The following is a 25,595-nucleotide window of genomic DNA, read 5'->3' on the forward strand; positions in this document are numbered from 1 at the left end:
TAAAGTAGGAGATGCTCATGCTACTCAGGAACGCAGTTCTCATGGCTTGGCATCAGGGGCTGTGGCCTAAGATGCAAATAAGTTCCTGCTGGTTTTTTTCTATAAAAAGCCCAGTGTGAAACAATGGTGATGTCGGGTGTGTGGCCTAAGATGCAAATGAGTTCCTGCTGGTTTTTTTCTATAAAAAGCCCAGTGTGAAACAATGGTGATGTCGGGTGTGTGGCCTAAGATGCAAATGAGTTCCTGCTGGGCTTTTTCTACAAAAAAAGCCCTGCACCAGACAATCACCAGACCCCAACTTGTGATTCTTTTAACCTGCTAAAATCCATTTCCATGATTTTGCGTACTCATTCACTGCCCACGTTCTATTTAGGACTGCTTGCCATTCCATCCTGTTGTCTGATGAAGTGTGCTTCTAGCGCACCAAAGCTTACATTCTGAATAAAACTTGGCAGGACTTAAAGGTGCAACTGGACTCCTGCTTAATCCCCAAAGCAGTCCATCTGAAGAAGTGAACAGCGACTCACAAAAGCTGCTCCCCTGCCACAAATTTTGTTGGTGCTGCTGCATTCTTAGAACTAGTTTCCCCAGGGGATTCCTGGACATCTTCAAGCCCCAAGCACACCAGAGAAGTACCAGAGGCTGGAAAGAAGCCATTTTAGTGTAGCCAGTTTGTGGTGAAGTGTGCGGACTCTTATCTGGGACCGAGTTTGATTCCCCACTCCTCCATTTGCACCTGCTGGAATGGCCTTGGGTCACCATAGCGCTCACAGGAGTTGTCCTTGAAAGGGCAGCTGCTGTAAGAGCTCTCTCAGTCCCACCCACCTCACAGTGTCTGTTGTGGGGGAAGGAGGAAAAGGAGATTGTAACCCGCTCTGAGATCCAATAAATCCAATATCATCATTTGTCATGACATCATAGAGGCAGGGCTTCAGATAATAGGCGGAGGCAAGCGTGCTATTGTGACGTCAATGCCGCCCCTCCCTTTGGACTTCTCTCCCTGGGAGGTCAGAGCCCAGTGAAATCATTGCCGATACTTCCGGTTCCTCATTGAAGGGAGAGGAATCCTAAAGAAGTGAGCCCAAGACTCCATTCGGCGGTAGAGTGCCCTCTCCGTTCTGCACTAAATAAATAAAACGGAGTCTTCCGGCGGCTTCAGACAAACGACAGTTTTATACCCGACCAGAGCGGTTTAGAGCCGGAAGTCGCCGTTCTGATTAGAACCGGAAGTAGCCCTTGTCTACGGTTGGGGTCTCACGCGCCCCGCAACCCGGATGTTGTTGTTCGCTCGGCCAACGCGGCCGTTATGACATCATTTTCAGGCGCTCATTGATTTCATTCCCTAACCGTGCGCTCATTGATTCAGTGCCAACGGCCTGTGGTTGTGTGAAGGTAGCGGGTTCCTGTGCGGGAGCCCCCTCACTGTGGGACGAAACCCTGACGCCGGGAGTGTCTGGTCAACCCCGGATGTTGTTGAGGGCGCAAGCGCCATTTCCATGACGGGCAAGCTCTTTTGCCGCCGCCTTGGCCCTTTTGTTTCCCCTGCCGGCGCCCACCCCATTTCCCCTCAGCACGGTCCGAACAATGTTGCCAGGCTCGCTTCGGCGCCGGAAGATGACGTCACCCCGGCGCCCCAAAGGCGGAAGTAGCCGGCGGGAGGGGAGGGGCCAGGGGATGGAAGCGGGTCCTTCGCGCTGAGGAGCCGGCTGCACGAGCCTCCCTCCCCCCGGCCGGGCCCCTGGCGGGTGACGCAAACGGGGGAGGGGGATGTAACGGCCCCGCCGGCGCGCGGCGCCTCCGCCACAGCAGGGAGGGAGGGAGGGAGGGGGAGGAAGGGTCGGGATGGCGGCGGCGGGGGCGGCAGCGACGCCCGGAGGAGGGGCTGGGGCTGGACCCGGGGCCCAAGAAGAGGAGGAGCACGAAGTCGTTCGCGTGCGGGTCAAGGTGAGCCTGCGAGGGGTGGGCGGAGGTGGCTGCTTGCTTTAGGGTTGCCAATCCCGAGGTGGGGGCAGGGGATCCCCCGGTTTGGAGGCCTCCCCCCGCTTCACGGTCATCAGAAAGGGGGGAGGGAAATGTCTGTTCCGCACTCCATTATTCCCTATGATTCTCATAGAGTAGAATGGAGAATCGATTTGCGGGTATCTGGGGCTCTTGCGGGGGGTGGGGACTGTTTTTTTGAAATAGAGGCACCAAATTTTCAGTATAATATCCAGTGCCTCTCACCAAAATACCCTCCAAGTTTCAAAAGGATTAGACCAGGGGGTCCAAGTCTGGGGGTCCCCAAAGAAGGTGCCCCTATTCTTCATCATTATTTCCAACGGAAGGAAGGGATTTAAAAGGGTTGTTCCTTTACATGTGATGGCCAGAACTCCCTTTGGAGTTCAATTATGATTGTCACCCCCTTGCTCCTGGCTCCACCCTAAGAAGAAGCCCCAAAAGAAGGTACCCCTAGCCATCATTTCCAATGGAGGGAAGGGATTTAAAAGGGGTGCAGTTCCTTTACATGTGATGACCAGAACTCCCTTTGGAGTTCAGTTATGCTTGTCACCCCCTTGCTCCTGGCTCCACCCTAGTGTCTCCTGGCTCCACCCCCAAAGTCCCCAGATATTTCTTGAATTGGATTTGGCAACCCTAGGGTGAGCTGAGATGGTGGTTGGCTTGGAGGGAGGGAAGGGCTTGGCGCGTCAAGGAGACTTCCTCTGTGGAGTTGCCATAGCTCCGAGTTGAGAAATCCTTGGAGGTTTGGGGGCTGTGCCTGGCAGGGGGGGTTCGGGGAAAGGGGGCATCTCGGTGGGACACAAGAGAAACCACATTGGTTCAGAGCCAATGGCCCATCCTGTCCAACACTCTGGGTCACACAGTGGCCAAAACCCAGGAGCCAGCAGGACGTCCACCAGCAGGGCCAGAACTCCAGAAGCCCTCCCACTCTTGCCCCTCCAATTACCAAGAATACAGAGCATTACTGCCGCAGACGGAGTTCCATCTGTACCTCATGGATACTAGTCACTGATGAACCTCTGAGGTCCACCAGTGGGGCCAGAACTCCAGAAGCCCTTCCCACTGTTGCCCCTCCAAGCATACAGAGCATCACTGCCATGTTGGATCAGGCTAATGGCCCATCTGGTCCAACACTCTGGATCACACAGTGACCAAAACCCAGGGGCAGCAGGAGGTCCACCACAGCAGGGCCAGAACTCTAGAAGCCCTCCCACTCTTGCCCCCCCCCCCCCAAGCACCAAGAAGATAGTGCTTCACTTGCCTCAGACAGGGAATTCCATCTATACCTTGTGGATACTAGCCACTGATGGACCAAGTATAGAGAGCATCAGTACCCTAGACATAAGAATATAAGAGAAGTCATGTTGGATCAGGCCAATGGCCCATCCAGTCCAACACCTTTGATGCGTTCACACGACGCTAAATAATGTGTTTTACATCCAGAGTTTTACTGTGTAGCAAAAATCCAAATGTAAAATGCATTATTTATTGTAATGTGAATGCACCATCTGTGCCACACAGTGACCCAAACCCAAGTGCCATCAGGAGGTCCTCCAGCAAGTCCAGAACTCCAAAAACCCTCCCACTGTCCCCCCCCCCCAACTCAAAGCACCAAGAATACAGAGAATCACTACCCCAGACACAGTGTTCCCTCTATACCTTGTGGCTAATATGAACCTCTGTTAAAATTTTCTAGCGTTGTTGTCTTTCTTGGGTTGGGGAAGGGCTCATGCAGGAAGTACTGTTTTCTTGTCTGTCTTACTTTTAGTGCTGGCGTAAAGTGAAGCATGTTGTGGCAGAAAATCCTGACTTCAATAATACAGAGAGATCAGCTTATATGGTGTACAGCAGAGCAGAGAGAAAATTTCTGTGCCAGGGATAATTGGGAGAGGGATTGGAAACAAAATGTATGGGGTGGCTGTGTTTCAAAAGAAGTACAGAATGCAGCAACGCAAATGATTAAGCAGTGTTTTTCCTAAGGAGGAAGGGAAAGGTGTTTTGAGTCTCTTAGTTTAGAGCAGGGGTGGCCAAACTGTGGCTCAGGATATTTTGTGGCTCTCGAAGCCCCCACTGCCCTGTTGGGTGGCTTGGAGAATGCATTTCTCTCTTGAAATGACTTCTCCATGTCAAGCCATCTGGCAGCTTGGAAAATGCATTTAATGTTAAAGTTGCTTTCTGTCCACCTCTCCCTCCCCATCTTTCTTTTCCCCTCCCATCTCCCTTCCTTCCTTCCTTCCTTCCTTCCTTCCTTCCTTCCTTCCTTCCTTCCTTCCTTCCTTCCTTCCTTCCTTCCTTCCTTCCTTCCTTCCTTCCTTCCTTCCTTCTCTCAAACATCTGACATTCATGTCTTGAGGCTCTCAAACATCTGACATTTATTCTATGTGCCTCTTTCATTAAACAAGTTTGGCCACCCCTGGTTTAGAGCAAAAGCAACACAGGAGCACACTTGATAAGAGGCTTTGTAAAGCAACACACGTGGCAGAGAAAACGCTTCCTCTTCCATGGTGCTAGTACTCCTGTGCAGTTTGATACGTTTTTTAGTAGGCGATTAGGGCCAACAGAATTTCTCCACTTAAAGATTAACTTGTGGAATTTACTGCTACTGGGCGTAGTGATGAATAGCCATTAATTTAAAGGGGTGTGGGAGAAATGCATAGAAGATTGTCTATCAGTGGCTTCTAGCTCTCACGACAAAATGTAATTTAACCTTCCAAGGCAGATTCACTTGGGTAGCCACATTGTTCTGAAGCAGGGGTGGCCAGACTGTGACTTTCACACATATTGTGTGGCTCTCAGAAGTCCCCACCGCCCCATTGGCTGGCTTGGAAAAGGCATTTAAATCACTTTGCAAAGCCAGCTGGAGGCTTAGAGAATGCATTTAAAGTTAAAGTTGCTTTCTTTCCACTCTCCCTCCTCTCCCCCCCATCTATTTGCCCCCTTTCTTCCTTGTGGCTTTCTAACATCTGACTTTTATTCTATGTGGCTCTTAGGTTAAGCAAGTTTGGCCACCCCTGTTCTGAAGCAATAGAAGTTTGAGTCCAGTGGCACCTTTAAAACCAACTTTAATTCCGGGTATAAGCTTTTGTGTGCCTGCACGCTTCTTCAGCTGGCATGAATCCGAAGAAGTGTGCATGCACACGGAAAGTTATACCTAGAATTAAGCTTGTTGGTCTTAAAGGTGCCACTGGACTCAGACTTCAAATGCAGTTATTCTTTGAATGCCATTGCAGAGGAGCAACAATGAGGGAAGTCTCAGGCGTTTGTACACTACTTGTAGGATATGGGGTGGGGCATCTCTTTGGCTACGGTGCGAAACGGGATGCTGAATGACTTCTTTAAATAAGCAGATGCTTGGTCTGATCTGATCCAGCAGCAAGGCTCTTCCACCGTTTTACTAAGTCATTTGCTGGCATCAGAGGGTCTTGTTTGGCAGCTTACCGAACTCACGGTGCATTGTGCCGTTGCTACTTGAGGCTGGAAAGTTGCTTCTCTGATGTTTATCCAGCAATGTTGTTCTGAAAACGTATTGTGAGAGTTGATCTCCCGTTAGAGGCAATAGGAAACTATATTTTCCCAGCAATCTTTGAGATGACTAGCATGATGCAGTGGTTAAAAGGTTCTCTTTGCATCTGGAGATACTCAGGTTTCAAATTCCCATCTGGCCGTAAAAATTATGGTCTTAGAACATAAGAACATAAGAGAAGCCATGTCGGATCGGGCCAATGGCCCATCCAGTCCAACACTCTTGTGTCACACAGGGGCCAATATATGTGGTCTTGCTTGAGTTACAGGGTTTGTAACTATAGTTCAGAGCCCAAGCCATGCTTAAATCTCCAGTCACATAGCAGGTAACTACAGGGTGTAGATGGAACACTCTGTCTGGGGCAGTGATGCCACAGGAGGTGGTGGCAGCTACAGACATACACAGCTTCAAGAGGGGATTGGATAAACATGGAGCAGAGGTTCATCAGTGGCTATTAGCCACAAGGTATAGATGGAACTCTGTCTGGGGCACATGATGCTCTTTATTCTTGATGCTTTATTCTTCTTGGTGCTTGGGAGGGGCAGCAGTGGGAGGGCTTCTAGTGTCCTGGCCCCACTGGTGGACCTCCTGATGGCACCTGGGTTTTTTTGGCCACTGTGTGGCACAGAGTGTTGGACTGGATGGGCCATTGGCCTGATCCAACATGGCTTTTCCTATGTCTGGGGCAGTGATGCTCTGTATTCTTGGTGCTTGGGAGGGGGTAACAGTGGGAGGGCTTCTAGTGTCCTGGCCCCATTGGTGGACCTCCTAATGGCACCTGGGATGTTTTTTGGCCACTGTGTGACACAGAGTGTTGGACTGGATGGGCCATTGGCCCATCCCAAACTAGCCTGATCCAGCATGGCTTCTCTTAGGTTCTTATATCTGGGGCAGTGATGCTCTGTATTCTTGGTACTTGGAGGGGGGTGCAGTGGGAGGGCTTCTAGTGTTCTGGCCTCACCAATGGACCTCCTGATGGCACTTGGGCTTTTTGGCCACTGTGTGACACAGAGTGTTGGACTGGATGGGCCACTGGCCTGATCCAACATGGCTTTTCTTACATTGCTCTGTATTCTTGGTGCTTGAGGGGCAACAGTGGGAGGGATTCTGGAGTTCTGGCCCACTGGTGGACCTCTTGATGGCACTTGGGCTTTGGCCACTGTGACACAAAGTGTTGGACTGAATGGACCATTGGCCTGCTCCAACATGGCTTCTCCTATGTGACCGGAGGTTTAGACCTGCCGACCTGCATTTCATTTCCATCCTCTCATCCCTCAGCTTCATACGGTGTTGCTTCGTTTCTCTTTATGGCAAGGCAGCCTCTGGAGGCCGAGTGTGAATTGAGACGTGCTACACCATAAGGCGGAATAAATGGGGTGGGCGGTGGGAGGGTGGATCCTGAGGGCAACAACCTTTTAGGAGCAGGCTGAGCACATTCCCCAGCAGCCTCCTGCTTGTCTCCTGTCAGTCCTCTGAGAGCTGCAGAGGAGGAGAAGGAAGTAGCAACAGTGAAGGGATGAATTCACCCCTGGGGGAGATTCTTAATGACCTATTCTCCCAACCTATCCGGAGTCTTATTCAGGTGCCGTTCTCCTTTCTTTCTGTGCTGTACTTGTCCTGGCCGATTGCAGGCTGCCCTCTTGGGTAGTAGGAAAGAGCAGAATTCAGGGCTTTTTTTTTTTTTTTTGAGCAGGAATACACAGGAACGCAGTTCCGGTTGGCTTGGCACCATGGGGTGTGGCCTGATATTTAAAATAAGTTCCCGCTGGGCTTTTTTCTACCCCCCCCAAAGCCCTCTGTGATACAGTGGTGATGTCAGGGGGTGTGGCCTATATGCAAATGAGTTCCTGCTGGGCTTTTTCTACAAAGAAAGCCCCGAGTAGCGCCTTAAAGACTAACGACGTTTGTAGCAGGGGATGAGCTTTCATGAGTCAGGAAACTGAAGAAAGGAGCCAGTGACTCACGAAAACTCCTGCCCTGCCACAAACGTCATTAGTCTTTCAGGTGCTCCTGGACGCTGGCTCTTTTCCACTGCTACAGACAGACAGACACAGCTCCCCGTCCTGCTGGCTTCTTCGGTGTTTGAGAATCTCTATTTCTGCTTTATGTTTGAGGTGCCCGTGAAGTAATAAACAGAACTCTTATTAGGGTATGAAGTCCCAGTAATAGGAGCACAGACATGAAGCTGCTTATACCGAATCAGATCATGGGGCCATCAAGTTCAGCAGTGTCTACTCAGACTGGCAGCGGCTCTCCAGGGTCTCCCCTCATTCACATCACTGACTGCCTGGTCCTTTTAAACTGGAGATGCTGGAGGTTGAACCTGGTGCTGGAGACGCCGGGGATTGAACCTGACGAGAGCCAGTTTGGCATAGTGGTTAAGTGCGCGGACTCTTATCTGGGAGAACCGGGTTTGATTCCCCCACTCCTCCACGTGCATCTGCTGATGTGATCTTGGGTCAGCCACAAGTTCCCTCAAAGCTGTTCTGCTCAAGAGCAGTTTCTGTCAGAGCTCTCTCGGCCCCACCGACCTCACAGGGTGTCGGTTGTGGGGAGGGGAAGGGGAAGGAGACTGTAAACCATTCTGAGACTCCTTTGAACATAAGAGAATCCATGTTGGATCAGGCCAGTGGCCCATCCAGTCCAACACTCTGTGTCATACAGTGGCAAAAAATAAAGGAGGTTCACAAGTGGGGCTAGAAGCCCTTCCACTTTGCCCCCCCCCCCCCCCGCAAGCACCAAGAATACAAAGCGTCACTGCCCCAGAGAGTTCCAATAATATGCTGTGGCTAATAGCCACTGATGGACCTCTGCTCCATATTTTTATCCAAACCCCTCTTGAAGCTGGCTATGCTTGTAGCCGCCACCATGTCCTGTGGCAGTGAATTTCATATGTTAATCACCCTTTGGGTGAAGAAGTACTTCATTTTATCCATTCTAACCCTACTGCTCAGCAATTTCATTGAATCCCCACGAGTTCTTGTATTGTGAGAAAGGGAGAAAAGTACTTCTTTCTCTGCTTTCTCCATCCCATGCAGAATCTTGTAAACCTCTATCATGTCGACGTTTCTCCAAGCTAAAGAGCCTCAAGCGTTTTAACCTTTCTTCATAGGGAAAGTGTTCCAAACCTGTAATAATTTTAGGTAAAGGTAGTCCCCTGTGCAAGCACCAGTCATTTCCAACTCTGGGATGATGTCGCATCATGACATTTTCACGGCAGACTTTTTACGGGGTGGTTTTGCCCTTTCCTTCCCCAGTCATCTACACTTTCCCCCCGGCAAGCTGGGCCCACATTTGACCGACCTCGGAAGGATGAAAGGCTGAGTCAACCTCGAGCCGGCTACCTGAACCCAGCTTCCACCAGGGTTGAACTCATGTCGTGAGCAGAGAGTTCGGACTGCAGCTTTACCACTCTGCACTACGGGACTGCTATGAATAGCGAAGGGCAGGGTATAAATCCAATCTCTTCTTCTTTTCTTCTTCTGCGTGCAAAGCAGAGACTGTTCCACTGAGCCCCAGGGAGACTGCCCAGGGACAAGCGAAGTGGCTCCCATGGGCGCTACTCAGCCAGGAGCTGAGCTGGCCTCAACGCTGATCTCCGCGGGCCAACCCACTGCCTCTTCCCATGGTGCCAATCAAGGCTGACGGGCTGCAGGTTGAGCTCGCAGCAGCGTGAGTCGAGGCAATGGGAGATCCAAGGCTATTGTCACTGCTGTTGATTAGCACTGCTGAGGCCTGGCTTGGCTTGCTGCACGCTTCCAGCGAGCCTTCCAGCGCAACGGCCCACCAGGAACGTTGCCAGTCGGTTGGAGGACCAACCTGCTCTGCCTGCCAGCCCTGCTACTTACTGGCAGATCAGAACATCGGAGTGCGTGGGGAGCCCGGAGAGAGTCCTCTGCAGAGCGGTTGCTTATTAGGTGAACAGGGCACTCTGCCAGAGCTTTGGGGCCAGACGCTGATGGGCAAAAGGGACAGCGCCGAGCAGCGACAGCGTCGTCTTTGCACGTCAGTTTGGTTTGGAGGTTAGACGATGGGTTTGCGTGGTTTGGCGGGCAAAGGTTCCGGCCAAGTGTTTGTTCATTGTGCTGTGCACGAGGGACAGATGTGCCGATACTGGTTCTAGAAAGAGGTTATTTAGCGCTGGGAGAAGCTGTCCTCGGTGAGACAGCTGTTCCGAATTAATTCTTTCACTTCTGGCCCTGAAGTCAAAACCGTCTGTCCGTTTTCCCTTTGGAATAAGACGTGTGCCTGGTGCCATTTTCTTAATTCTTCTCGGGAACTGACAAGTGGCAATGAGAGAAAGGTACTCGACTGTCCCCAGGAGAACAGCCAGTGCTGAAGGTATCAACAGTTCAGGAAGCTCTTGTACAAATTCCTTTCTTCTATTCCAGATCACAATATACCTACTTGTTTTGCCAGGTGCTTGACACCCATTGCGTTTTGACAGTCTGACTTCGATACCTCTGTAGATTATTTGTTGAGCAGGAATTTCTCTTGCACGTATTTGTACCAGGAATTTGAGAAGGTTTTTTTTGGGGGGGGGGTCCCACTGTTGCCTGCACCAGAGCCAAAATCTAGCAGCTTTGGAAGTATGTCTCAGTTCAACTGGTCTGGTTTTCAAGGAAATGTGTTCAAGGTTAGATTGTTACCTGCAGTTTATTGACTAGTCATGGTTTGCTTAATTGTCCTGATATTGTTCTGCTGTAAGTGTCCTATCAACTTAATGTTTTGGATCACAGTCTAACCTTTATCAAATACCTGCTGACTCTGTTGTCCTGGTTTATCTGAAGAGACCCATTGCTTTGAGATTTGTCATGAAAAAGATGTCAGTAGCTGAAAGCTGTTTTTCTCTGCTTCAGTTCCCCTCTTACATGAAGAAATATTACCCATCTTGAACCTGCATGGAATGGGGTGACAGGGCATATATTTTGCACCTTTTACGTCCCCAAGCTTGGAATAATTGATTATACTATATTATAGGATCTCTAGACAAGAAACTTGTCTCAATGACGTGAAGAGCAGAAGCAGAATTTAGATAGGTGGACTTCAGTCCTGCTGTCAAAATGTCTTGCAGTCGCTTTTTCAAATCCCCCTTTAAGTGAGTACTGAGACTAGCAGCTATTTAAATTGTGATTTCATTCACGTAAAAGAGATTGCATTTATCAGTGAAGAACATAAGAGAAGCCATGTTGGATCAGGCTTATGACCCCTCCAACACTCTGTCGCATTGGACAGTCCAGGTACCATTGGACAGTCCACTAGCGGGGTCAGAATTCCAGAAGCCCTCCCACTGTTGCCCCCACAGGAACAAGAACACAGAGCATCCCTGTCCCAGACAGAATGTTCCATCTACACCTTTGTGGCTAATAGGCACCGATGGACCTCTGCTCCAGATGTTTATCCAGTCCTTTCTTGAAGCTCTCTGTGCTTGTAGTTGCCACCACCACTTCCTGCGGCAGCCAACATATTAATTACTCTTTGTTCTTTTCATAGGTTCCTTTCATTGGCTATCCCTCCCTTCCTAGCTTAAACAACATGCAGTGTGGTTTTATTTTGCTAAATGGAAACTTTTTGGGAGATAGAATTGTTCTGAAACACCTGGCATGCATCTCTGGTGCCTTGTGTCTCATGGGCTTGGTTCACTGTAGGCAAAATGGGCTTGTTATCCAGAGCACGGCAGGAAAACAGAACTTAATGGCAAAGGAGGGGGTGGGGGATGGAAAGGAGTTTTGGAGCCCAGGGGGTGTCTTTTGTTCTTTGGCAGTTGGGGATTCAGAGGCTGTAGGTTCTCCAGGCTGTGGTCCTGTCTCTTCAGTCCGTCTTGCTTCTGGAGCCAGTTTGGCGTAGTGGTGAAGTGTGCGGATTCTTATCTGGGAGAACCGGGTTTGATTCCCTGCTCCTCCACTTGCAGCTGCTGGAATGGCCTTGAGTCAGCCATAGCTCTCCCAGAGCTGGCCTTGAAAGGCCAGCTTCCATCAGAGCTCTCTCAGCCCCAACTACCTCACACAGGGTGTCTGGGGGGGGGGGTAAAGAAGATTGTAAACCACTCTGAGATACAGCGTATAGGGCGGGGTATAAATCCAATATCATCATCATCTTCTTGTCCTACTTGCAGAAATGCGAAGGCTTCTTGCAGCCCGAATTCCGCACTTTTGCGGTGGACCCGCAGATCACCTCGCTGGACGTGTTGCAGCACATCCTCATCAGAGCCTTTGATCTCAATGGGTGAGTCCTGGGGAGAATGGGAATTTGGCCCTCTTCGCACCCCATACCGAGTTTTTGCTGAAAGAAAGCCCGTCGCTGAGAGACGCTTGGAAGTGGCCTCTCCAGTGGCAGCTGTAGCAGCTGTCGGAGCCTCTAGCTGGAACAGCCACCTGGAGGGCTTCCCACCTGAGGCTGAGTCAGGCTTAGTCTTTGAGCACGCGGGCACCTGTGTTCAGTTCTGGGAGGGAGGCTCCGTTTTGTCCGGTGCAAGCGGGGCGAGAACATGGAACTCGCCTTTCCCTCTGCGGCCTTGACTTTAAATCTTGCCTTTCCAATTTGATGTCTTCCCATTGAGGGGGAAGAACTTCCCAAGATGCACCTCCATGTCAGTAAGAAAGGTCTTCTGGAAACAAAAAGTGGTAAGCTGGACCACCATCCCTTTTTTCCCCCTTTCAAATATACCGGACCCTGCGCTGAATAGCCCAGGACAGCCCAATCTCATCAGATCTCAGAAGCTTAGCAGAGTCAGCCCTGGTTCGTCTATGGAAGGGAGGACCCAAGGAAGGCCAGGGTCACCGCTCAAAGGCAGGCAGTAGCACAGCCACCTCTGAACATCTTTGTTCTTCGAACATGAAAAGTGAGTGGTGAGCTTTAAAGCAGGGGTGTCAAATTCATTTGTTATGGGGGCCGGATCACTGCCCAGACATAAATGAGACCTTGTCAGGCCCAGCCGTGTGTGTACCTATTTAAGATCAAGTAGCAGAGATATAGACTTTATAAAATACCCAGACAAACGCGATTGAAGATTTTTTTGTTTTAAAACATGCTTAAAACATTAGCACTCATTGGTCTTAAAGGTGCTTTCTGTATATTTCTCCCATGGGATCTAGGGAACCGGGCAAAGGAAGTTCTGACTCTTTCCTTCCTTCCTTCAGGGGACCTCCCAGGGGACCAGGAGGGGGAGGAGCTTCAGCCAATAGAAAGAAGAGAGGCCTGGCTCAGTAGGCTTGGCAAAGCAAGCTGTGATGCAGAAGGAAGCAAGAGAGAGGGAAGGAAGCAGACAACAGCCAGTTGCTCGGGGGCCTGATAGTTGCCCTCTGGGGGCCTGATTCGGTCCCTGGGCCACATATTTGACACCCCTGCTTCAAAGGGCACCATAAGTTGGTTGCGACTTAGTGGCACTTTCCACCACCGCATACCAGACCAGTCATTGTTTTTCATAATTTTATTAGCAGCTCTTCTGGTGACCCAAACTGGTTTTCAGTTTTTAAAAGGTCATAAAAGGAGAACAAAATGAAGCCGGGCAAAGTATCCTTGCCAAGAAAACCCCATGGACAGTAACAAAAGGCTAAAAGATATGGCGCTGGAGGATGAGCCCCTCGAGTCTAAAAGCGCCCAATATGCTACTGGGGAAGAGTGGAGGGCAAGTCCAAGTAACCACAGAAAGAGTGAAGCGGCTGGGCCAAAGCCGAAAGGACGCTCAGCTGTGGATGTCTGATGGTGAAAGAACAGTCCGATGCTGCAAAGAACAATACTGCATCGGAACGTGAAATGTAAGATCTAGGAATCAAGGTAAGCTGGATGTGGTCAAACAAGAGATGGCAAGACTGAACATCGACATCTTGGGAATCAGCGAACTAAAATGGACGGGAATGGGTGAATTTAACTCAGAGGATCACTACATCTATTACTGTGGGCAAGAGTCCCGTAGAAGAAATGGTGTGGCCTTTATAGTTAACAAGAGAGTGAGGAAGGCAATAATGGGATGCAATCTCGAAAATGATAGAATGATCTCAGTCCATATCCAAGGCAAACCATTCAATATCACAGTAATCCAAGTCTATGCCCCAACCACTGATGCAGAAGAGGCTGAAGTGGACCGGTTCTATGAAGATCTACAACACCTTCTAGAATTAACACCAAAAAAAGATGTCCTCCTCATCATAGGGGACTGGAGTACCAAAGTTGGAAGTCAAAAGGTAACTGGAACAACTGACAAGTTTGGCCTTGGAGAACAAAATGAAGCCGGGCAATGGCTAGTAGAGTTTTGTCAAGAGAACAAGCTGGTAATAGCGAACACCATCTTTCAACAGCCTAAAACTCTACACATGGACATCACCTGATGGGCAACACAGAAGTCAGATTGATTATATACTCTGTAATCAAAGATGGAGACGCACCTTACAGCCAGCAAAAACAAGACCTGGAGCTGACTGCTGCTCAGATCATGAGCTACTCATTGCAAAATTCAGGCTTAAACTGAAGAAAACTGGAGAAGCCATCAGGCCATTCAGGTTTGACCTTGATCACATCCCTTATGAATATACAGTGGAGGTGAAGAATAGGTTTAAGGAACTAGAGTTGATAGACAGAGTGCCGGAAGAACTATGGACAGAGGTTCGTGACGTTGTACAAAAGGCAGCAATCAGTACCATCCCAAAGAAAAAGAAATGCAAGAAAGCAAAGTGACTCTCTGATGAGGCTTTACAAATAGCTGAGGAAAGAAGGAAAGCCAAAGGCAAAGGTGAAAAGGAAAAATTCACCCCACGGAATGCAGATTTTCAGAGAACAGCAAGGAGAGATAAGGAGGCCTTTCTGAAAGAACAATGCAAAGCAATAGAGGAAAATATAGAATGGGAAGGACAAGAGATCTCTTCAAGAAAATTGGAGAAATCAAGGGAACGTTTCATGCAAAGATGGCTATGATAAAGGACAAAAATGGGAGGGACCTAACAGAGGCAGAGGAGATCAGGAAAAAGTGGCAAGAATACACAGAAGAATTATACAAGAAGGACCTCAATGCCCTTGACAACCATGAGAGTGAAATTGCTGACCTTGAGCCAGACATTCTGGAGTGTGAAGTCAAATGGGCCTTAGAAAGCATTACTAACAACAAAGCGAGCGGAGATGACAGTATCCCAGTTGAGCTATTCAAAGTCCTAAGAGATGATGCTGTTAAAGTGATGCGCACATTATGTCAACAAATTTGGAAAACGCAACAGTGGCCACAGGATTGGAAAAGGTCAGTTTATATCCCAATCCCAAAGAAGGTTAATGCCAAAGAATGTTCAAACTATCGCACCATTGCACTTATTTCACATGCCAGCGAGGTCATGTTAAAGATCCTACAAGCTAGGCTTCAGCAGTGCATAGATCGGGAACTACCAGAAGTTGAAGCTGGTAGGAGAGATAGAGGAACTAGAGATCAAATTGCCAACCTTCGCTGAATTATGGAGAAAGCACAGGAGTATCAGAAAAACGTCTATTTCTGTTCATTGACTATGCTAAAGCCTTTGATTGTATGGCTCACAACAAACTGTGGCAAGTCCTTAAAGAGATGGGAGTACCAGTCCACCTCACGTCTCCTGAGAAACCTGTATAAGTGTCAAGAAGCAACGGTCAGAACGGGATATGGAACAACTGATTAGTTTAGAATAGGAAAAGGAGTTCGACAAGGATGTATATTGTTACCTGCTTATTTAATTTATATGCAGAGTGCATCATGCGGAATGCTGGCCTGGATGAAGCAGAAGCAGGAATTAAGATTGGCGGGGAAAACATCAACAACCTCAGATATGCAGATGACACCACTCTAATGGCAGAAAGTGAGGAGGACCTAAAGAACCTTTTGTTTGAGGGTGAATGAGGAGAGCATAAAAGTAGGCTTGAAACTCAACATCAAAAAAACTAAGATCATGGCATCTGGCCCCATCACACCTTGGCAAATAGAAGGGGAAGACATGGAAGTCGTGACAGACTTCACATTTCTGGGATCCGAGATCACTGCAGATGGTGACTGTAGCCATGAAATTAAAAGACATTTGCTCCTCGGGAGGACAGATATGGTGAACCTGGGCAGTATGATAAAAGGTAGAGACATCACCCTGCCAACAAAAGTCCGTATAGTCAAAGCGATGGTTTTCCCAGTAGTAATGTATGGCTGTGAGAGCTGGACCATAAGGAAGGCCGAGCGCAGAAGAATAGATGCTTTCGAACTGTGGTGCGGGAGAAGAATCTTGAGAGTCCCTTGGACTGCAAAAAGGTCCAATCAGTCAGTCCTAAGGAAAATCAACCCAGACTGTTCCCTGGAAGGTCAGATGCTGAAGCTGAAGCTCAGATACTTTGGCCACCAAATGAGAAGGGAGCACTCACTGGAGAAGATCCTGACGCTGGGAAAGACAGAAGATAAAGGAGAAGGGGGACGGCAAAAGAGGAGATGGCTGGACAGCGTCACTGATGTAACAAACACGAATTTGAGACTTTGGAGGATGGTGGAGAACAGGAGGGCCTGGCGTGCTTTATCCATGGGGTTGCAAATAGACTCGACTGTGCGACTGAACAACAACAGCATAAAAAGAATAAAAATCGATCATTCCTTATTCTTTTGTGATGAAACATGGGCACACTGAAGGACAATCCTACAGTGTTATAGCACAGTAAGGTGCACATTTCAGGCTAAAACGCTACACAGTTCCCCAGTTCTTGATCTCACTCCACGTGTAAATATGTGAAATTGCATAGCTCCCGGATTTAAGATTGTATCATGATGCGGTTTGTTTGACATGGATTAAAGATTGGATAATGCTGTTAGATTAAAAACCTTTACGGTTAGAAGCTCATGGGAATAAATTCGGCTGGCACGCGTATTTGTATTATGGAAAGAAGAAGATGGACGGTTTTTTCTCTCACCATTATGTCAGAAATAGTTTGTTAAACACTTGGATAAAATATAAGAAATATGGTGATGAGAGAAAACCGCTTTGGATAGTGCCAGCAGAAGTAATAAAAATAACAGCTGAATCTGATGAAGAAAGAGTGATGTCATATAACCAACTGCTGAAGATACAAGGTGACAAAATTGAATTAAAATCTGCAGAAGAGTTAAATAATAAGTACGACTGGTTTCAAATGCAACAAATTAAAAGCTTGATGGAAAATGATATTAAATCGGATGGAATTAGACGTGAGCAAACAGAACTGGAAAGGGTCCTGCTTGGGGATAATGAAAAATTAATATCGAAAGTATATAAATTATTATTGAAATGGTCTACAGAAGAAGTAGTAGTAAAGTCTCAAATGGTAAAATGGGCAATTAATGTGAATAGAGAAATACAAATGGATACATGGGAGCACCTTTGGAAGAACTCGATGAAGATCTCAACTTGTCAGAGTATTAAGGAGAACTGTTTTAAGATGATGTATAGGTGGTATATGACTCTGAAAAAGCTGGCTAGGATGAGTAAAAAGATGTCGGATAGATGTTGGAAATGTAGAAAACACGAAGGTTCTTTCTTTCATATGTGGTGGACTTGTGAAAAAGCGAAAGAGTATTGGAAGATGATACAACAAGAAATCTCCAAAATTTTGGGCTATGACTTTAAGAAAACTGCAGAGACTTTTTTGCTTGGATTACAATTAGAAAAATTTCCAAAGGAAGATAGGACTTTAATTTGGTACTTGCTCTCAGCTGCTAGGACATTGTATGCGCAGCTGTGGAAACAAGGAAAAATACCAGAGAAATGGGATTGGATTGTGAAAGTTTTATCGTGGAGTGAGATGGACAAATTAACTAAAACTTTAAGAGACTGTGATGTAGACATATTCAAAAAGGAGTGGAAGAAATTTAAAGGATATATGGAGAAAGAGTGGAACGTAAAACGATATTGGACAATTTTTTAGTATTAATGCGAAAAGAAAAGTATTGAACTTTGATAGATTAGTGGTACCTTTATAATTGAACTCAAATTAATAACTTCGGGGAAGTCAAATATTGGAGGGGGGGGTAGAAATATCATACGGGTTAGTATAGAAGAAGACAATTAAATATTGTAACCATATGTTATTAATAAATTGTTAAAACACAATACGTGAAATTGCATGAAGACAGGAAGCTACTGAATCAGATGCTTGGTCCATCACCGTCAGTACTGTCTACTCAGACTGGCAGCAGCTCTCCATGATCTCTGGCAAAGGTTTTTCCCATCACCTCATACTTGATCCCTTTAACTGGAGAGGCTGGGCCTCAATCCTGAGACCTTCTACATGCCAAGCGGGCACTCTGCCACTGAGCCATGGTCCCTCCTCCAATATATGCCCTCTTTAGTCCACTTTAGCATGCGTGGCGAGGAGACCTCCATTCCGCGAGCTACTTCAGGCAATCACAATCTTGTTTTTCCTTAGGAAATGACATACATGCTTATGTGATGAAGAAGTGTGTATTTGTTCCACCACAGGGGCACCGTATTTCTTAGTGTGTGTCCATGCGGCAAAAGATAGCACATGGGATAACTTGTCTTTGTGTGTAGCTTCCTAAAAGAAACACCTGTGCAGGGCTTGTCTAAGTGGCTGTGAACATGGGCCTCTTCTCTCCCCACCCTAGGAAGAAGAACTTTGGCATCAGCTATCTGGGCCGAGATAAGCAGGGCCAAGAAACGTACCTCTCCCTGATGTCAGACTGGGATCTAGGCGTGGCCTTTGCCAGTGCCTCCAAGCCTTACCTGCAGCTCAAGATAGACATCAAGGCTTCTGAAGATAGTGAGTATTCTGTGTTTCTCCATCCGGAACAAGACGGCTAGGAGGACCCCTTGTTTGCTTTACTCGGCGCCCGAGTCATTCCGCTTTGACTTCAGTGCAGAGCAAAAAATTCATAGGACCAAGTAGGAGAGATTGACGCCATTCTCCCCATGTGCTTATCCCAGCTCCAGTTAGAGTGTAAGGCTTCCTTTGCTCTAGGAAAGTGTGTAGTATAGGCACTTTGGAAGGGAGTGCATTAAAAGTAATTGTGCTCAGCACTTTGTAGATTTGCGATTGCACCTTAGAAGCACAGACATTCGTATCCAGTGCTGAATTTAGGTTCCAGAAACTCTACACGGCTAGCTTTGTCCCTCCCCCCACAAGAGTCTAATTTTGCCTTACCAAAGTGGTAAAAAGCTTATCCCCTGTTAGATTATTCCCTCCAAACTGTGGAGTCATCTGAGTGACTGGCATGAAAGTTTTTTTAGCTGCTGCATAAATTAGTTTGCTCTGGGGCCATTTTTCCTGAGCTAAGACAAAAACTTGTGAGCTGGAGGCTAAAAGAACTGTGAGCTAGCTCACACTCAGCTTAGTGGAAACACTGGTCCCCAACCTTTTTGAACCTTTGGAATTCTGACGCAGCAACCAAGTGGCTGCCACAAAATGGCTGTCACAGGAGGCGGAGCCAGCCACCAAATGATTGACACAGCTTAACTTCAGTAACACAGTGTAGGTCCCTGGGTTGTAGCAGCAGCTGCTGCCAAAACAATATTTTTTAAAAAATCTGAACAACCAATCAGAAGCCTTGCCAGACAAAAGCCCTACCTGGGCCCACCCTCATCTTTAAAAATACTTGGCGGGCACCAGGGAAGGCACCTGCAGGTGCCATGACTCCCACAGGCACCACATTGGGAACCCCTGGTCTAGTTCTTTAGGCTACCAAAATAGATTTGGAAAGGTCAGCAAGTATTTCCAGTGGCTAGCTGCTAAGACCTCAGTCCTTCTCCCCAGCAGAAGTGGAATTATGCAGAATGACCAAATAACATTGAAACATGCCAGAGCAGGGGTGGCCAAACTGCGGCTTGGGAGCCACATGTGGCTCTTTCACACATATTGTGTGGCTCTCCAAGACTCCACTGCCCTGTTGGCTGGCTTGGAGAAGGCATTTCACTCTTTAAAACACTTCTCCAAGCCAAATCAGCTGATGGCTTGAAGAATGCATTTAAAGTTAATGTTGCTTTCTTCCACCTCTCCCTCCCTCTGCCCCCATCTATTTCCTCCCTCCAACATCTGACGTTCGTGTCTTGTGGCTCTCAAACATGTGATGTTTATTCTATGTGGCTCTTACGATAAGCAAGTTTGGCCACCTCTGTGCCAGGGTCTTTTTTTTTTTATATTCAAATCATCTCTGATCGTGATGTCTGCATTTCCTTTCTGGAGTGCTTCTCAGCTGGTGTGCAGCAGGCTTTACAATTCTAGTCTCGTGCATTCATTCTCACACAAGTAATTCAGCCCAGGGACAGCCAGTTCATTGATGGACTTATTTTATTGGATTTTTAGCCCTCCTTTCCCTGCACAGCAGGGCTTAGAGTGGGTAACAAGAAGCTTTAAAACACAGTGGAAACAGTAATTACAGTTATAAACAACAATTGCAAAGTAACTATTTAAAAAAGAATTACTAATTGACTATTAAAATTGCTAGCCCCCAGCTGGACCTGGGCCCCGGCAGCCCTACCGAAGTGGTAAAAAGCTTATCCAAAATGTGTTAGATCAGGGGTGGCCAAACTGCAGCTCAGGAGCCACATGTGGCTCTTTTGCACGTATTGTGTGGCTCTTGAAGCCCCCCATATCCTGTCAGCCAGTTTGGAGGAGGCATCTCAGTCTTTAAATCACTTCTCCAAGCCAAGCCAGCCAACCGCTCAGAGAATGCATTTAAAATTAAAGTTGCTTTCTTTCCACCTCTCTCTTCCTCCTCCCTCCCCTCCATCTATTTTCCTTTCCTTCCCCTCCCCTTCCTTCCCCTCCCTCCCTCCCTTCCTTCCACATCTGATGTTCATGTCATGTGGCTCTCAATTATCTGATATTCTGTGTGGCCCCTACATTAAGCAAGTTTGGCCATCCCTGTGTTAGATAAAGGAAAGGATGCTTTCAGGTTGTAGGAAAGAAACCTTACAATGTTGATCCTCATTCTTAGGATTTTGAGTGTAATACCTCAGCTATAACCAGGAAGCTGTTACTGCTAGATGGCAGTACTTTTAAACACATGAAGCTGCCTTCTACGGAATCAGACCCTCGGTCCATCAAAGTCAGTCTTGTCTACTCAGCCTGACAGCAGCTCCCAAGGCTCTCAGACTGACGTCTTTCCCATCACCTGGGACTTCTAACTAGAGATAACAGGGATTGAACCTGAGACCTTCCATGTGCCAAGTGGATGCTCTACCACTGAGCCATGGGCCCTTCCCCACGGATCCTGCCTGCATGTGAGGAGGTTGCTTTGTCTGGCAAAATAAACTTTTTGCTGTGGGGTCGCCAGAGAGCAGCAATTTCTGAGAGTTCAGAAGTCACCACTTCTGGTTTAGCTTGCAAAGGAGCTCAAGGTTTCTAATTCTGTTTTAATGGCTCTGTAGTCCTGCAGGGGAGGGGGCAGCGAGGGAACGGCAGATCGTGGTCTTAGACGGCAGGCTGGATGGGTTGGCTCTCACTGCCCTCTTCTCTTAGGCCCCCTCCTGGAGGACTGGGACATCATCAGCCCCAAAGACGTCATCAGCACCGACCTGCTGCTGGTGGAAAAGCGGTCTCTAGCGGCAGCGGCTCTGCCCTTCACGCAGTCGATCCTCTCCCAGGTAGGTCCATAGAAGACGAAGGGACAGTGCAAGCCTAGGCGTTCTGTGATGCTGATGCTCAGGAAGCATTCAGGAACGACTTAAGAAGAAGAAGATATTGGATTTATATCCCGCCCGATGCTCTGAACCTCAGAGCGGTCACAACCTCCTCTACCTCTCCCCCCCCCGCCACAACAGACACCCTGTGAGGTGGGTGGGGCTGAGAGGGCTCTCACAGCAGCTGCCCTTTCAAGGACAACCTCTGCCAGAGCTATGGCTGACCCAAGGCCATTCCAGCAGCTGCAAGTGGAGGAATGGGGAATCAAACCCAGTTCTCCCAGATAAGAGTCCACGCACTTCACCACTACACCAAACTGGCTCTAAGCATCTGGGATGGAAAGGGGCGGAAGAGAGTTCTGGCTGACACCTGAATGCAGTCTGCGCTGTCTACCAATTGACTCCCGAGCCCAATTCAAGGTGCTGGTTTGGCATTTCAAACCCTTCCTGGCTTGGGACCAGGGCACCTGAAGGACCACCTTCCATATATTCCTGCCCAGGGATTTAGATCCCAGGGAGAGGCCCTCCTGGCTGTCCCACCAATCAAAGAAGCTTGCTGGTGGGTAGACAAGAGAGGGCCTCTTCTGTGGCAGCCCCATGATTATGGCACAGCCTTTCCAGAGACGTGTGCCTGGTCCCCCCCCCCCTCGCTGCCAGTCTTCAGGAGGTAGTTGAAGACCAGTTTTATTCAGGGCTGCACTTGATTAAAGCAGTCCCGAATTGTGACTTTAAAATGTTTGCTTTTATGTATTTTTATACGCTCAAATTCTTTGTATTTTGTTTATATTGTTAGCTACCTTGAGCTCTGTAAGGAAGGCAGCTAATAAATATTTTAAATAAATAAAATAAAAATGTACAAAACATCCAGTTGCTTTCAAAATTCCCCTCGGGGTTCACAAGTTTGGCTTCCGGCTGCTCCTTTTAGCCGTTTCTGTAACAGCGATGCTAAAGCTCAGTAACCGTGTTGATAAAATGTAGAATTGTGCATAGGGAGGGATTAGAGCCTTCCTGCCGTGGAACTTTGCGAGTATGTTCCCAGTTTGGTGTAGTGTGCGGACTATTATCTGGGAGAACCGGGTTTGATTCCCCACTCCTCCACTTGCAGCTGCTGGAATGGCCTTGGGTCAGCCATAGCTCTCGTAGGAGTTGTCCTTGAAAGGGCAGCTGCTGTAGCTCTCTCATCCCCACCTACCTCACAGGGTGTCTGTTGAGGAGGGGGGGGAGGTAAAGGAGATTGTGACCACTCTGAGATTCAGAGTATAGGGCGGGATATAAATTCAATTTCTTCTTCCTCCTCCTCTTCCTTTCCAGTCTCTAGAACGTATGAGCTCTCCCTTGTATACATTTATGTCCTGGTCGTTCCCTGACCTTCATTTTCCTTGTGTCTCCATCCAGGTTGGCAGGACACTGTCCAAGGTCCAGCAGGCGCTCAGCTGGTCTTATGGGGAGGACATCAAGCCTTTCAAGCCCCCCCTGAGCGATTCAGAGTTCCACACGTATCTGAACCACGAAGGACAGCTGACGAAGCCTGCCGAACTGCGCCTGCGAATCTTCCACGGCGGGGTCGAACCCTCGCTGCGTAAGGTGAGGACTGAAGGTGGGGGACGGCTTTATCTCCTGAAACATGGGAGGTGGAGTCTGGTGGGCAGGAACAAGGCTGCTCTTCCTTCCCGCCCACTCCCAGGCTCAATGTCAGGAGTGGCCAAGCTTGCTTAATCTAAGAGCCACTTAGAATAAACATCAGATGTTTGAGAGCCACGAGTCATGAACATCAGATGTTCGAGAGCCACAAGACAGGAAGGAAGGAAGGAAGACGGGAAGGGAGGAGAGCAAAGCAAATAGATGAGGGGAGGGAGAGGTGGCAAGAAAGCAGCTGGCTAGGATGTGGCAGGGATGCCCTGTATCAGGGGTGGCCAAACCTGCTTAGTGTAAGAGCCACATTGAATAAATGTCAGATGTGGCTCTCAAACAAGACATGAACGTCAAGCATTTGAGAGAAGGAGAGAAGGAAGGAAGGAAGCAAAGCAAATAGATGGGGGAGGGAGTGGTGGAAAGAAAACAGCTTTAAATGCATTCTGCAAGCTGCGGGTTGACTTGGCTTAGAGAAGCGATTTAAAGAGAGAAATGCCTTCTCCAAGACGGCCAATGGGGCAGCGGAGGCTTCGGGAGCCACACAGTATGTGCGAAAGAGCCACATATGGCTCCCGAGCCACAGTTTGGCCACCCCCGCTATACACTCCTGGTTTTCTTGACCATTGGTGGTGCGGTACCAGGTAGGGGGCCCTCCGCTCTGAGGAACAGGGCCCATTCAGCCTGCTGTCATCTGTGTGGGAAAGCTTTCCCGGTGTTAATTTATCCCTGTCTCCTTCAGGTGGTCTGGAGGTACTTGCTCAACGTCTATCCCGATGGGTTGACAGGGCAGGAGCGAATAGATTACATGAAGCGCAAGACGCGGGAATACGAGCAGCTGAAGGGGGAGTGGAAGACGCGGGCCAGCCCCGAGGACCTGGACTTCATCCGCAGCAACGTGCTGAAGGACGTGCTGCGAACCGACCGCACTCACCCTTACTACGCGGGCTCCGACGACAACCCCCACCTGAGGGCCCTCCACGAGCTGCTGACCACCTACGCCGTGACCCACCCGCAGATCTCCTACTGCCAGGGCATGAGCGACATCGCCTCCCCCATCTTGGCCGTGATGGACAACGAGGCCCACGCCTTCATCTGCTTCTGCGGGATCATGAAGCGCCTGGAGGGCAACTTCCAGGTGGACGGCGAGGTCATGTCGGTCAAGTTCTCCCACCTGAAGCTGCTCCTCCGCCACTCGGACCCCGAGTTCTACTCCTACCTCCTCTCCCGGGGCGCCGACGACCTCTTCTTCTGCTATCGCTGGCTGCTGCTGGAGCTCAAGCGCGAGTTCGCCTTCGAGGACGCCCTGCGCATGCTGGAGGTCACCTGGAGCTCCTTCCCTCCCGACCCTCCCGAAAAGGAAGTGGAGCTGGTGGGCCCGCCAGCCAGGCCCAGAGACAGCAGCCAGCCCGTCCGGAGGAGACACATGTTGCGTCCGGCTTGCAGCTTCGAGGCGGCCGGGGATCAGCCTTGCCCGGGGGCCGTTTCCGAAGACAAGCCGCTAGTCAAGCAGTCCAGCTTCAGAGAGTTCAAGTATTACAGCACTCACAACGAGGACAGTTCCGAGGACAACCCCTCCCTTAAATCCCAGCGCTCCGCGGAAGAGGACGAAGACTGTAGCGGCGAGCAGGACTCCTTGATCCAGAACCCCAACGTGGCCAAGTCCTTCTCTGCTCCGTCCCTCCGGGCCCCCTCCCCGCCCTCCCGAGACTCAGCCTCTTCCTCGACCAACGGCAACGAGGACAGCCTGTCCGAAGAGGAGAAGGGTGACTCGGCGGCCAACACCCCCTTGTCTCCTTCCTGCGGGCCTGCCGCCGCTTCCCCCGCCGCCGTCAGCCTTCCCCCTCCGCAAGAGTTCGGCAAGGGCAACCCCTTTGTGCTCTTCTTGTGCCTGGCCATCCTCCTGGAGCACCGGGACTACATCATCAAGAACGACATGGACTACAACGAGCTGGCCATGCACTTTGACCGCCTGGTCCGCCGGCACAACCTGAACAAGATCCTGCACCGCGCCAAGGCACTCTTTGCCAACTACCTGCAGTCCGAAGTCTGGGACTCCGAGGAGGGCGACGAGGCCGCTGCCGAATCTCCCACTGCGTCATGACCCCTGCCCTCCTGCCGGGCGGGGACCGGTTCCCTGCTACCCTCAGGCACAAGGACAGACGGGGAAAGGTGACTAAGCGGCTAAGTCGGATTGTTCCGCTCAATACACCTTCCGTGTCGAACGTACTCTGGTTTTTATCTCTTCCTTTGTGCAGATATCTTGTGTAGAGGCCTCCTTCTATCTTCTGTGCCTCTTAACTCTTTCAAGTACAAGTGATCTTCTTGGGAAGGTCTGTCCTGGAGCAGCCAGGTTCTACCCCCCACTCCCCTTTCCAGTGTTTCCCGCACCTTCCTCTCTTGCTACATTTAGAATTCTCCTTAGAATACCAGTCAAAGGGTCACCCAGATTGACTTCCGTCCCTTCTGGAACCTGGTGCTTTCCGTTCAGGGCAGGTTTGCCCAAACCATCCCCCTCCCCCCCCATGTTGCCTCTTTCGTTGTGGTTTTGTTTTCTCCATAGAGTGCCGGTTTGTGCTTGACGGAATTGCCATATTTATGCCCTTCCCCTCCCCCCAAAAAAGGCCTTTTATGCTAACTTCTTCCGTTACAACTTCAGTTTGTTTGATTGTTTTTTTAAAAAGCACTTTATTTCCTCAAGACTTGTTTCCTCCTATGGTTTTGTTGTTGCTCGGTCACACAGTCGAGTCCGACTCTTTGCAACCCCCTGGTCAAAGTCACTCCAGGCCCTCCTGTCTTCCACCATCCTCCGAAGTCTGCTCAAACCTGCTGTGGTTACCGCCTTACTA

At 49.1% G+C, this 25,595-nt stretch overlaps 1 protein-coding gene across 1 annotated transcript; it reads left to right on the plus strand.

The window, feature by feature from the left end:
• Positions 1-1,825: 1,825 nt before the first annotated feature.
• TBC1D25 (TBC1 domain family member 25) lies at positions 1,826-25,446 on the plus strand. Its single transcript, XM_060252741.1, has 6 exons — positions 1,826-1,944; positions 11,637-11,746; positions 18,105-18,259; positions 20,957-21,081; positions 22,513-22,701; positions 23,489-25,446. The coding sequence occupies exons 1-6, from the start codon at positions 1,843-1,845 to the stop codon at positions 24,848-24,850; spliced, it is 2,043 nt and encodes a 680-aa protein (XP_060108724.1). The 5' UTR covers positions 1,826-1,842; the 3' UTR covers positions 24,851-25,446.
• Positions 25,447-25,595: the final 149 nt, after the last annotated feature.

The sequence above is a fragment of the Heteronotia binoei genome, chromosome 13, assembly GCF_032191835.1.
Source record: "Heteronotia binoei isolate CCM8104 ecotype False Entrance Well chromosome 13, APGP_CSIRO_Hbin_v1, whole genome shotgun sequence".
Classification (NCBI taxonomy): domain Eukaryota; kingdom Metazoa; phylum Chordata; class Lepidosauria; order Squamata; family Gekkonidae; genus Heteronotia; species Heteronotia binoei.